Source organism: Hippocampus guttulatus, chromosome 5 (genome assembly GCF_054856545.1).
Source record: "Hippocampus guttulatus isolate MCC_2025c chromosome 5, RoL_Hgut_1.0, whole genome shotgun sequence".
Lineage (NCBI taxonomy): Eukaryota > Metazoa > Chordata > Actinopteri > Syngnathiformes > Syngnathidae > Hippocampus > Hippocampus guttulatus.
In genome coordinates, this window is record NC_141265.1 from 16911969 (window position 1) to 16925204 (window position 13236).

At 40.2% G+C, this 13236-nt stretch overlaps 1 protein-coding gene across 1 annotated transcript; it reads right to left on the reverse strand.

Annotated features, from left to right (window-relative positions):
• Positions 1-9572: 9572 nt before the first annotated feature.
• tmem167a (transmembrane protein 167A) lies at positions 9573-13234 on the reverse strand. The gene is made up of 4 exons (XM_086112382.1): positions 13179-13234; positions 12296-12405; positions 11297-11331; positions 9573-11179 (listed from the first exon to the last, which is right to left on the reverse strand). Exons 1-4 carry the CDS (start codon positions 13179-13181, stop codon positions 11109-11111), a joined length of 219 nt encoding a protein of 72 aa, XP_085968508.1. The 5' UTR covers positions 13182-13234; the 3' UTR covers positions 9573-11108.
• Positions 13235-13236: the final 2 nt, after the last annotated feature.

Consider the following 13236-nt stretch of genomic DNA (forward strand, 5'->3'; position numbering starts at 1 on the left):
TGTCAGCTGTCAAAACGACATGGACAGTACATAATAATAATTTTCAAATCATAAAGGAGTGATTTCACAGTTTTTAAAAAAAATGAAAAATTTGATTAAACTTTGTTTCTAAATCTTTGTATTTTACAAAATATTCTGAAATTATTATTATTTTTTAGATAGCAACCACTTCATGTGGCCTGCTCCGATTCTGGCTCTGTAGCTTCTTGTGTGGAGGAAGCTAAAACCTCTTGGGGTTTCTCCCACATTCCAAAAAGATGCATGGCATACTGCCCAAAGACAGATGGGATAGGCTCCACCACGCCCGTGGCCCTCATGAGGATAAGCAGATTTGAAAATGGATGAATAGTTATTCATTATTGCAATTGAGATACAAGGATTATGGGTCACATTTTTTGGTGGGAAATGTTTTGAAATTATTTTGGTCATATTGTCAATATGATAAAAATATGAGGGCGGCCCGGTAGTCCAGTGGTGAGCATGTCGACTTCACAGTGCAAAGGTACCGGGTTCGATTCCAGCTCCGGCCTCCCTGTGTGGAGTTTGCATGTTCTCCCCGGGCCTGGGTGGGTTTTCTCCGGGTGCTCCGGTTTCTTCCCACGTTCCAAAAACATGCATGGCAGGCTGATTGAACGCACTAAATTGTCCCTAGGTGTGAGCGCGCCTGGCTGTTCGTCTCTGTGTGCCCTGCGATTGGCTGGCAACCGCCTACTGCCCGAAGACGGCTGGGATAGGCTCCAGCACACCCCACAGTGCTAGTGAGGATTAAGCGGTTCGGGAAATGGATGGATGTATGGATGGATAAAAATATGGCATTTGAACAGGGGTGTGTTAACTTTTTATATCCATGGTTTGAGAATGTATAGTCTGCTGTACAACATACAATAAATATTAAGTGAACTTCCATCCATCCATTTTCCGAACCGCTTGATCCTCACTAGGGTGGCGGGGGGTGCTGGAGCCTATCCCAGCCATCTCCGGGCAGTAGGCGGGGGACACCCTGAATCAGTTGCCAGCCAATCGCAGGGCACACAGAGACGAACAACCATCCACGCCCACACTCACACCTAGGGACAAGTTAGAGCGTCCAATCAGCCTGACATGCATGTTTTTTTTTTTGGAATGTGGGAGGAAACCGGAGCACCCGGAGAAAACCCACGCAGGCCCGGGGAGAACATGCAAACTCCACACAGGGAGGCCGGAGCTGGAATCGAACCCGGTACCTCTGCACTGTGAAGCCGACGTGCTAACCACTGGACTACCGGGCCGCCATTAAGTGAACTTGATTAAAAAAAATCATTTAAGTTTAATCAGAGCACTCATAAAATGAATTACCAACTAAATTCAAGAATATAACAAAGTTGAATTACGATCAATCATAGGCCAAAGAGAAAATTCGTTTTTGAAAATGGATGAATACTGCACACTTTTTTTTCCCTAAGTATAAATGGGGCTTTTTTTTTTTTAATGAATAAATCAGTCTGACCTTTGGGTCTTTCTGCCGAGTGTCTGTTTGGAAGAAGTTGTCCTCAACTTTTTAACACTTTCAGCACCGATGACAAAACCAAACACTTCCTGTCAGCTTTTTTTCAAATGAATGTTTATGTAACAGTTCATTTATTATGAACGGCTTGTTCTTCTTCTTAATTTTAGATTTTTTAAAAATTCTATAATTTGAATAATTTGTATAATTACTGAAATATTTGGTTTATATTTTTGTTATAGTATATGCAGTATATTTTCCACTTTAACATTAAATTTTAAAATAACAGCATGGTTTTCAATAATAAAGAAAAAATACAACGTTCCTTTAAAACATTTTTTTTGTATTATTTAAATGTATTATTTATTTTACATTTATTTTTAAATGATAATATGATGCAATGAATAGAAATATACTAATTTAATTTATTTTAACTTAATCCAAAAGGTAAAAACAAGTTTCAAAAATGTTTATTAGTATTTAAAATCGTCATAATTGAACATGTATATAATGACTTTGACTGAAATAAATTTTGATTGTTACATTTTAAATAATGTACATTATTACGTTTATTCATTTTTAAAAAGCGTAATGACTTTGACTGAAATAAATTTTGATTGTTACATTTTTAAATAATGTACATTATTACGTTTATTTATTCATTTTTTTAAAAAATCGTAAATTGTGTATTTATTCATTCATTCATCTTCCGAACCGCTTCATCCTCACTAGGGTCGTGGGGGGGGGGTACTGCCCAGCTGTCCTCGGGCAGTAGGCGGGGGACACCCTGAATTGGTTGCCAGCCAATCGCAGAGCACACAGAAACGAACAACCATTCGCACTCACACTCACACAAAGGGACAAATTGGAGTGTTCAGTCAGCCTGCCATGCATGTTTTTGGAATGTGGGAGGAAACCGGAGGACCCGGAGAAAACCCACGCAGGCCTGGGGAGAACATGCAAACTCCACACATGGAGGGCGGAGCTGGAATCGAACCCAGTACCTCTGCACTGTGAAGCCGACGTGCTAACCACTGGACTGCCGGGTTATTATATCAACAATATTTCAGACGAATCGTATTTAAAATAATTAAGTTCCAAAAAAACCATACTTTTTACGTATACAGTGACCATTCAATTACTTCTTTATTTTTTTAACATGAAATAAAACGTGGATTGTTCGGATCACTGCCGCCCCCTTGTGCTTAATTAAAACATCAGCAACAAAAAGGCTTTTTGCGATGTTCTTTGTTCAAAACGTATCAAAATTTTGGGATTACGACAGAATATTCTAACCAGACACGAAAACTCATCCTAATTTCATTACTTTGATTCTAATGCTGTGGAAATCCCCGCCTGTTGTCTCTGCTTCATATTAATATTGTTGTTGTCGTCATGTGACTTAACTTTTCGAGGAAACGCCCCACAATTACGCACCAAAGTGCCACAAATTGTACTACTGAGTGTTGTGCAAAAAAAATTTCCTCTTGATGAGTGACTCACAAACCCTCCTCAAATCATGTCAGTGACATTTCATTGTGAGTCACAGCAATATGAGCTGTTATATTGCCAATGTTAATGTTCTCAGTTTAGCTTTTATATGATTGGTGCATCCTTCTTAGCTGAGCCTTCCGTGGGGTGCTTACCTGAACCTTCACAAGATCAAGAGGTGCTTGCTTCTGCTGGAACTCCTGAAAATGTGATGGAAATACAGACAGTTTTCAGGACAGTTTAAAACTCCCTCTTGGATACTGTTAGCGAGCTCCTACAGATTAGGGGTGCCCAAATTTTTTGGACCGAAGATCGACTTTTTGATCAAGCAACCACCCGCGAACAACCCGTTACCGCACACGCACATACACACGCACACCACGATGAGCAACAGCCTGACACGGAGGCATGCACGCACTTTTGCAGCCTGTTAACTATCGTAGCTCACACGTACCATTTTAAAGTGCTTCCCTCGGCCCTCTAGATTCCTATTCTTTGTCCGTATTTCAAGTCCTTGGCCTTGGCCTCGGGTTGCCGGTCCTTGGACACAACACTGGTCCGTGCTGTCGGTGAATTGTACATGAAACAAACTATGAATGAGATTTATGATGATGATAAAGGATTAGCGCGACAGCTCTGATCACAAGATGCAATTGCAGACTGCTGAGCGCTAACAACCTCCCGGGACACAGGTCACGCCTCAGTGTAGGTTAAAGATTTACCTGCTTTTCTTTTATTTTCTAATACTTTTTGTGAAAATGAGACTGATTGGATAATTAGGGTGCCGTGCACATTAACACAAAAAATATATTACTAACATGCACAAAGACACACAAATGGTTGTTTGTTTTTTTTATTTTCTCCTCTACACCCCTCGCGATCGACTTGGGGCAGTCCGCGATCTACCGTCAATAATGACATAATGGGCACCTCTATATATACTTATGTATATAATATATATATATACATACATACACACACACACACACACACACATATACACGAGTGTGTGTGCGTGTGCGCGCATGTGTGTGTGTGTGTGTGTGTGTGTGTGTGTGTGTGTGTGTGTGTGTGTGTGTGTGTGTGTGAAAGTCAATTAAAGGGTCCATTTGAGCCTATTGGCGAACATCGTCATCTGCTTATCAGGCACAGCACAATCAAGGTTTCTTCTGTAATTCATTTTATGTGCTCCAACTTCCTGGCAAGCAGAGGCACTGCTATTGTCTTTTTCAAGTCCCCCATATGTTCCAATCAAGCCTAAATGACTGGGTGTGGTAAATGATCTATTGCAGTCAGATGCTTGCCAAGTCATTTTTTAAAAGATCAAATCTGTAATACTACTGTGGATGTGGCTTCAGATGTGGAAACACAATAATGTGACTGCAAATGATCATGACTTTGAACAAACAACAATAGAGGGGGCGAGGATATCAAAGTGAGACATCCCGCAAGTTTGGCTTGAACACAAAATCCCAGATTCTGCTCACCAAAAGTGGCCATTGTAATTGTTGAGAAAGCTGTCTTTTGCATGTGTCTTTGTTCATTTCGTAGCAACATTTGCATGAATAATCAAAGTGTAATTTAGGATGTCTTTAACAGTCTCAAAAGGAGCTGCTGTGAACAATAAACATTCATATGAGACGCAGCTCAACAGTACCAAAAACAAACAAACAAACAATGTGATGGTCATTAGTAGTTCATTTCATTTAAACATGTTACCAGGTGTGGAAGAACTACTCACACTCTTGGTAGCTTATGGAACATGCTCATTCAAGTGGCGCTGCGCTGCTCCTTCTTCTGTCCATTCCTTGGCCAACAGATGGTTGTCTATCCATCCATCCATTTTCCGATCCGCTTTATCTCACAAAGGGTCGTGGAAGGTGCTGGAGCCAATCCCAGCTGTCTTCGGGCAGTAGGCAGGGAACACCCTGAACCGGTTGCCAGCCAATCGCAGGGCACAGAGAGACGAACAACCATCCGTGCTCACGCTCACACCAAAGGACAAGTTTTGAGTGTTCAACCAGCCTGCCATGCATGTTTTTGGAATGTGGGAGGAAACCGGAGGACCCAGAGAAAACCCACGCAGGCCCGTGGAGAACATGCAAACTCCACACAGGGACAGATGATTGTATGAAAAGATATATTTCATTTAGATGTGATCATCAAAAACAGAGGAATACAAGTTGCCAGTTGTTTTGGCCGAAGATAAAGAATATATGCCTGTGAATCGTGTCATATTGGATTGGATAAACTTTATTGTCAAATGTACTGTATGTGTAACATACAGCACAGATGAAATTTCTTCCCTCTCAACATAAAACAAGAGGAGCCGCTCTGCCTTTGAATTTCACTGACATCTGGGGCAGTTTTGTCCAGAATGTTACAGAGGGCAAAGTTATTGAACCACCTCATATCCGCCCCCCTCAGATTCAGATGATTTCTGAATAGCAAGGCGTCAGAGAGTGAGTAATATTTACAAATGGGAGATGTTGTGATATTATTAGTGGCCCGGGCCCTGGATGGATTGTACACCGTGTGTGGTGTGATATCAATCAGAGGCTCCAAAAGTCATCCGTCACCCTTCGACTTCCTTTTACAAACTTGAATAACGCATTTGAAACGAAACATCTTGCAAGTAATTAACAATGATGGATTGTAAATTCAGACGTCATGGAGGCCGTAATTATACTGACTAACTTGCGCCAAGATTGGAGAGGAAGATAAAACATCATGACTCTATTTGATTTCTGGAAGCTGGTGTTGTATAAAAATCGCAGCCATCATTTGCAACAAGCCAAACTCATATTTATTCCCTCTCGGTTGACGATTTCCTAACATGATACGTAATTAACATGATGAAATGATCAAGGCCATCCTTCAATGCTGTGTTTCTTTACCATCTAAAAAAATACACATACAAAATTGATTATGAATTATACATCTTTTTTGAAGAGAAACATGTAAGCATGGCTTTACGAACTGGAATCAAATAATTTCACATTTTACACATTGCATCACAAATGTTCTTTTTGTTGTGATTGTAAAAAAACAATCAAAAACAATCTCACGAATCACAGATAATGAATGCCTGTGAGTTATGCTATGTGTGCATGTATTGCTGCACCGGTTGTACTAAAATATGAGTTGTTTAAAGGTTTATGATTTACCGCGATACGATGTTGGTTTAATTAGCCTGGCTATGTGATTTCACAATGTGCATTAGCATTAGGCTAGCAGATTTTCAGAAGACAAGTTACGTGGTTTGGTTCAATCCTCATGTAATTCTCTTTTCTTTCGGTTTTCTTAAACAGTAAACTTCAACTGGGAGTAGCGATAAAGAACTTGCAGCGAGCACACTTGATTTCTTTTTGAAGAAATGTTCACTGACAATGCAGATTCCTCAGAAACTCACGTTGGCATTTTAAGGTTTGAGGTATGACTGCGGAGCAATAATATTGAGAGGTTCTTCTAAAATGATGGTCTCCTTCATTGAAAGCTCCCTAGACATATTTTCAGTTAACAAGCTTTCAGGCATCTAATACTTTTTAAACATTTTGTCATGTCCAAAATTCAGGGTGGAGGGCAAGGTAACACTTCCATTCCAGCAAGACTCTTCTTCCCAAAGTGGGTGTGTTATTTTCATTTCACACCACCAAATGCTGCGGTCATACATGTGTTTTGCCCGTGGACCGTCAACTTCATTGCTTGGTTACGTCAGCCAAGCCGCCAAAACAACCCTAACAATGGAACCAGTGTGTCAAAGTGCCACTTCATGAAAATATGAGCAAATTATATCCGGAAAGTTTCAACTTTTTCATGAAGATTCATCATTTCCCGAAGTGTGCTATGTGCAATCTGGGCATTGCTGTTAGTTTTTTTTTTAATCGAATTCTGTGAGCACCAGACTTCTAATTTGTAAAAAAAAACAATTGCAGGCACATGAAACGCAGTGAATCACAGTCATGGTCAAGTGACAATTTCCAAAGTAAATGTGCTCATAAATAAGTAAGAACCCACACAAAAGTCAATCCAAACAAATAAATAATGTGGATTGTTTGCTATTGTGCAAGTAGTTTGTAGAACGGTGCCGCATCATGACTGGGAAATCTTTGAAAACATTTTTAAAAATGGAAAAGAGAGAACACCACCATGGGAGCAGAAATTAGCGTGGCGATGTTATTTCTGCCAAGTCATGCTTCTCTTTTTTTTTCTCTCTGTTTGGCTAAAAACATGAAATCATACTGAAATAAACCTGATTGAAAAATTCCAAAACCCGGTTACATTTAATATCTAAACTGCTCATCAAGAGATAGGGACAAGAGACGAGATTTAAGAGAATTTTAGATGGCGCAACTTCCAAGCGTTTGTTTTTCCATCATCTCTTGGTGTTCGTACATGGCGACCTTGAGAAATGAAGTAAAAGAAAGAATTTTTCCACCTCCTGTCTGGAAAACTGCCTGATCAATTCCAGAGGCCGTGTTTGTTCTCAAGCTTGAATTGTGCTTTGGTTTTCCTGGAAGTGATAGAGAGACTGGTTCACAAAACACCTATCATTTTATTGACGCGGTTAAATGTTATACTAAATACAGCCTGTTTTATTGTGACGAGTGTTACATGGGAGTCTTTCGACCTGATGAAACATTTACAGTACAGGTTTGGGGATTTATTATATGTGATAAAAAAAAAAAAAAACCTCACTCATCCAAAAACCTCCCACGACGCTCAAAACCCCCCCAAAACAAAACCAAATAAGCCCTCACACCAAGGCACCCCAAAAACTTTTTTCCTTAAAAAAATCCTCTCACATATAAACATTCCACTTGTCCTAAAAAAAAAACCTGAAACACCTTTCATTTTCAGGTGACTCAGAAAATGTTTTACGTTTGCGTTACCTGAACCGTTATTGATGTATCGGGCAGACGTATTGACATTCACGGCAATTTCGAGAGAAATTAGCATGATTTTAGAACGTGGGTTCCATTTCAACTCTGTACAGAAAGGCTTGCACCATGATTCAAGTTGGAAGTGTCTTTGCTTTTAAATCTTGTCTTCTTCGCAATTACAATTCTAATCCAGGCCCATGATTACCTCATTAGCTTAATATCGCACTGCCGCAAATAAATGGCCACTGACATTGACCTTGGACGGCTTTGTGGACCCGCCTTTTAAATGAGAGCCTGTCCTGACATTTTCTGCTTTAAAAAAACAAATTAATGCGCACATATCAGAAACAAGCAAGCTATTTTTTGCGGGTATGATTTTGTTAATAGGAACATTTTGTTATTGATCGCAGCCATACTTTAAATTTTTCATTGTGCTCTCAACATACACATGAAAACCTTTTAAGCCATCCAAGTGAAGGCCTTATCCAATAGCCTCCCATCCTCCTCCTCTTTGGACACTGTGTATGAGGAAGTTTGGCTTCAAATGAAAAGGCCGCCGCCCAAACTAATATGTCATCCAGGATAGCAGTAAACCGAGAAACCGTTTACCATTCACATAAACCAGGATGATAAAAATAGGCCGGGATACATTGGATAAATAAAGCAAAACGTTGGAACGTTCACGTCATGGGCCATACTCGCAGACTTCTGTCCTCTCTTGTGGTCCGATGCTTGTCATCCACATCGCCTTTACATTCTTCAGGCCTCCATGTTCATCTTCTTCGAGAAAAAGAAAAATAAGAGACCGGCATCCATCGAGTACTCACACACGTGTATATATGTTGTACAATGTCATAAATATATATTGTTGAAAGTGGTGATTGACTTGAAGTAGTCATTTCATGCTTTGAAAACAACCGCGAAAATAATACAGCCACTCCTATCTGGTTTTCCTTCAACCGAAATGGCTACCTAAATACCTAAAGAAGCATGCAGATCATTCACAATTCACACACATTGAAGGAAGGCAAAAACCCCCCAAAACAAATCTAAATTACACAAATTTATTTGGAATATTTCTTGAAGATTTTGAAAATACAAACAAGGGAGGAAAAAAACCCATTTATGTTGTTTTCAGCCATGGTCCTGAACTGTAAATACGCAAATTTATATTTTGCTCATTTCCAACACTCTGGACACGTTGTCACCTCAAGAGCACAGTGCTGCCTTCAATTGTATTGCAAGACAAAGCCACATTCAATTTCTAAACGTTTTGACCAAATGAAAAGAAACCGCAAGAACAGAATCAACTCGCTACCTGCATGAGTATTCATTCATTCTGATGCCAATTCAAATACGTGGCATCTTTCTTGTTGATGAAACAAGCAGCATACCGAGTCTATCTCAGGCGCAGCGCCGATGAAAGCTCCCCTATCTTTTCCCTTTCTTCATCCACAGAGACATTTGGGTGGTTCATTGACACGAGTATCTCTGCTGACCCAAGATAGGAAGAGATGTCTGACAGCTTCCTGCTTCTCTGTGTCTCCTGTGCCCGTGTCGTGGCCTGATAATCACCGTTTTACCGGCAGGCATCACTTGAACTCGACCTGGCAGGGCCCGAAATGAACGCGGGCCGACATGGCTCCCTAACAAGGCACGGAACATCGGGGGAGTGATGGGATACGGACACTCGACAGCTAACAGACTATCGAAGGTGAGTGAGTCAACAAGTCTTCCTCTTTATTTAGGCTTCGTCACGACAGGGGAAAGAGGAAATATTTTGTCTGGGAATGCATGTTATCTGCCGATTTATCTTCAAAGTTGACTTGCAACGGACCGATTGCAAGAATGCTGCCATTTTAAGTCCAAATAAGGAACCACAGGCACATCTCAATTATTGGAACATTACTTTGCAAAGTGTTACATGGGCCCCCGACAGTGCTATGAGGGGAAAAAAAAATAATTGACCAGGCACAGTAGAAGTAAGAATGTTTAACTTTTAAGATCATGACATTTGCCTTTTTAATCTGTTTATTTAGGGAGATTTTTTTTAACTTTTATGTGCAATTGCAATACATTTAATTTTGTTGTTTTAGTTTCCCATTTTTAAAACTCAATCGCTGCCATTGACGGCTCTACACGTCAAACATCAATTGAATTGGGCCGGCAATGAATGAGTTAAGTGCAGTGTTAATGATTCAACTGTACATTTACATACATACAGGATACATAATCTACGATCGATTGCCTCAACATTCGGGGCGCTTGCATAATTTAATGCGATCCAAAACAAGAGCCCATTACATCCCTTAACAATTAGGATGCATTGCTGATTCAGTGGGTCATTTCTCTGCTTTTGTTGTGCAAAAAATAAAAAATAAAGCAAATTAAAAATGAGAACTGAACACTGCAGTATTCTTGCTAGTCTGGTAGGTTAAAAAAAAGTACATTTAATGTGTGGCATTGACTTTATTGTGTTTGAAAATACATTGCCAATGGAAAAACAAAAAGACAAAAGAAAAATGGACGTTTGCATGGAATCACCATCCCATGACGATCATGTTCTTTTCTAACTCTTGTGTTGGATCTCGTATGTTAGTACGGTTTGAGTGTAACATACAGTGGCAACAAAATAAGTGGTCCTACTGAGCATGCGTTCATTTCTGTGTCCCGATAACAGTCGTCGACACATTTGAGTGTTGACAGGAAGATCAGTGTGGAGGTTATCACAAAGCCTCTCTCACTGCAACAAGCAAAGGGCTTTGTGCGCTGTACATGGTTCTCCATCGTCCACTTGAGTCTGCTTGTGGAATATGATGACGATTTCTCCGATCAACAACGGGGTGGTGATGTTCACAAAACACACGCCTTCGGGGCCAACCAAATCGACAAAGGCTGCAATTGGAAGCATTTCAATGAAAACTGAAATACAAGATCCTATCCCCTTATTTTTTGTTTGGACAACTGTTTGAGACATGTGGGCCGCTTGACATCAGATATTGATTTTTAAAAATAAATCGATTCTTTCCTGACGGTGCCCCACCCACAAGGATCCACAAGAATGGAATAAGGACTGCCCTCCACGTCCACAGGAGAATGGACGTACTCTGGTTCATGGCGACAGAGAGTGAGGGTATTTTCCTCTTGGTACATTATCCAACAGCTACTGGAGTTCTTGCGGTGCTTCTACAATAGCTGTCTTTGTCCATGTTGCTCTCGTTCTTGCCATTTCCTTGGTCCTTTTTGGATGTCTATTGTAGGAAGAGGATACTAAAGGCCATGATGATACAGCAGCAAGCTACCCAAGGACTCTTCCGCTCACCTGAAGCAGAGGAATAACATCAACATCCCTCCCACTGTTACACAACAACTGATTCAATTTCAAATCTGATTTGATGCAATACGACGACAGAGACAATGTAAAATAAAACGGTCTCACCTATTCTGGCGCATTTCCAGAAAATTCCGAGAAGCCTGAAAGAAATGATAAAGAACTAAAACCACATTTTCCTGTTTAACTATTTGCATGTGCCTCACTGAACGACTCACAGCTAAGCCAACAAACAAAACAGAAAACTCATCTATGGTTTTCTGTTCTCATAAAGAGGAATCCCACGAATCTCCAAAGCAGCTTGATATCTACCACTGTAGAAATTATTAAATCTCTACTTAAGCCTCTTTTTTACACCCTCATATTTGTTTAGAAATCACACATAGTATGCAACTCGTGGCACTGTTTTTATACATATATTTCTTGGTCTATTTTACTGCTGCTTCTCCTCCATCCTCCACCTCTCCTCAGAGAGAGGACTAAGCGGTGGTAGTGAGTCTTGACCAGGGGATGTTAATTTTTCTGAACTGATCTGGATTAATGGGCTACCAAGAATAATAAGAATGATACTGATGTTCTTGCTACGACTCTTGGTTTGTCCCGTCAGGGCTCACCACAACAACTCACATGAAATATTAGGAACCGTTTTTACATGTCCATGACAAAACCCACCCAGTGCAATGATATCGGAAAAGAGGCCTTGAAATACATTAACGGTACTTGCATGCATGAGATAATCTAATAGTTCAAAGCCAGATAAACTATGGGGGGATAAGATAAAATAAGAATACCTTCATTAGTCTCGCAATGGATGAATGGCTATCTTTCAAATATTTGTCTTACTACAGAGGGTTTCCCGAAAGTCCAGTGCACACAAAGATAATAGAGACAACTTGAAACCTGATTTATCTGTTCTGACTCAAGTCGGCAATGGCTCTGTTATCTCGAGTTACTACAAAGAATAGGGGGTGCAAAATTCTGGGAATTCTATGACTGGACAAAAACATCCGCTGCACGTGTCTGATTGTTGATTCTAATCTGCCCTAGTATTATACAGTATATAAAATGCCAACGATGGAAAAATAAGCACATATATTAGGAACATACCCGGTCTTATTCTTGTCCAGCAGGCTGGGAGCCAGCGCTCTGATGTAGGCACACGTACATATCAGGAGAAGAATCACCGTGAGCAGTGACTGGAAGTTGAAAATGGCTGACTGCAAAATGACAAGAAAGCAATATAAATTGAAACATGATTCGGTTCAGCTCCACAGCTTGGAATAACAAATTAGTTGATACATTGAATGATTAATATATCCCTTAAATGAATATAGAAATAATATTTAGGGTATATTCACATTTATTTGACATTGATTTAAATCCTCACTCATTCTGTCCCACACCAGTCACAAATAAATAAATAAATAAATCCCGGTAATGTAATAATGCGTATACAAGTAACTTATAATTCCGATTTGCCTGTATGATCAGAGATAGTGCATTCAAATGAACTTTATCTTCAGACTCCTTGCATGTGCTTTAAAAAAAAAGTTATTAACAAGAAGAGACTCCATACAACAACGATGGTGCATGTGGTGGAAGCGTCCTCAATGGGACTGTTGCAGCTACGTGGCACAGAATACGCAACGGTGCCGGCAACCCATCTCTGTCTAGCCGAAAGAAATCAAGTTATACACATGAGTCATGATACTACGGTATGGCGAGTTACAAGGTGGCGATCAAAGCTGGTTGGCCATGGTTCAAAACCTGCAATGTAAAGTGATCATTTGCTTTTATTTACTTGGCGAAGTGTTTAGCAGGCTGGCTAGCGCAAGTCGGCGATTTCAATCCAAAACCGTGCAACTATGCATTATGTTTGAGTGCCTCAGTAGCGCTGCAACAGGGACCTAGATATGCGTTTACACTTTAAATCCCGATTAAAAGTATCATTTAGCGAACACAAGCGCTTTATGAAAGAAAATATGCTCACCATTTTGACGGTGAATCAACGCCACATAACACTTCCGGGCTTGCAGAATCTACGTGTT

Excerpts from the sequence above, each read along its gene's own strand:
- tmem167a (XM_086112382.1), bottom strand. Across the intron at positions 11,332-12,295 it reads CTGGACAAGAATAAGACCGG|GCTTCTCGGAATTTTCTGGA; the intron begins GTATGTTCCTAA and ends CATTTCTTTCAG. Across the intron at positions 11,180-11,296 it reads CTGGAAATGCGCCAGAATAG|GTGAGCGGAAGAGTCCTTGG; the intron begins GTGAGACCGTTT and ends CCTCTGCTTCAG.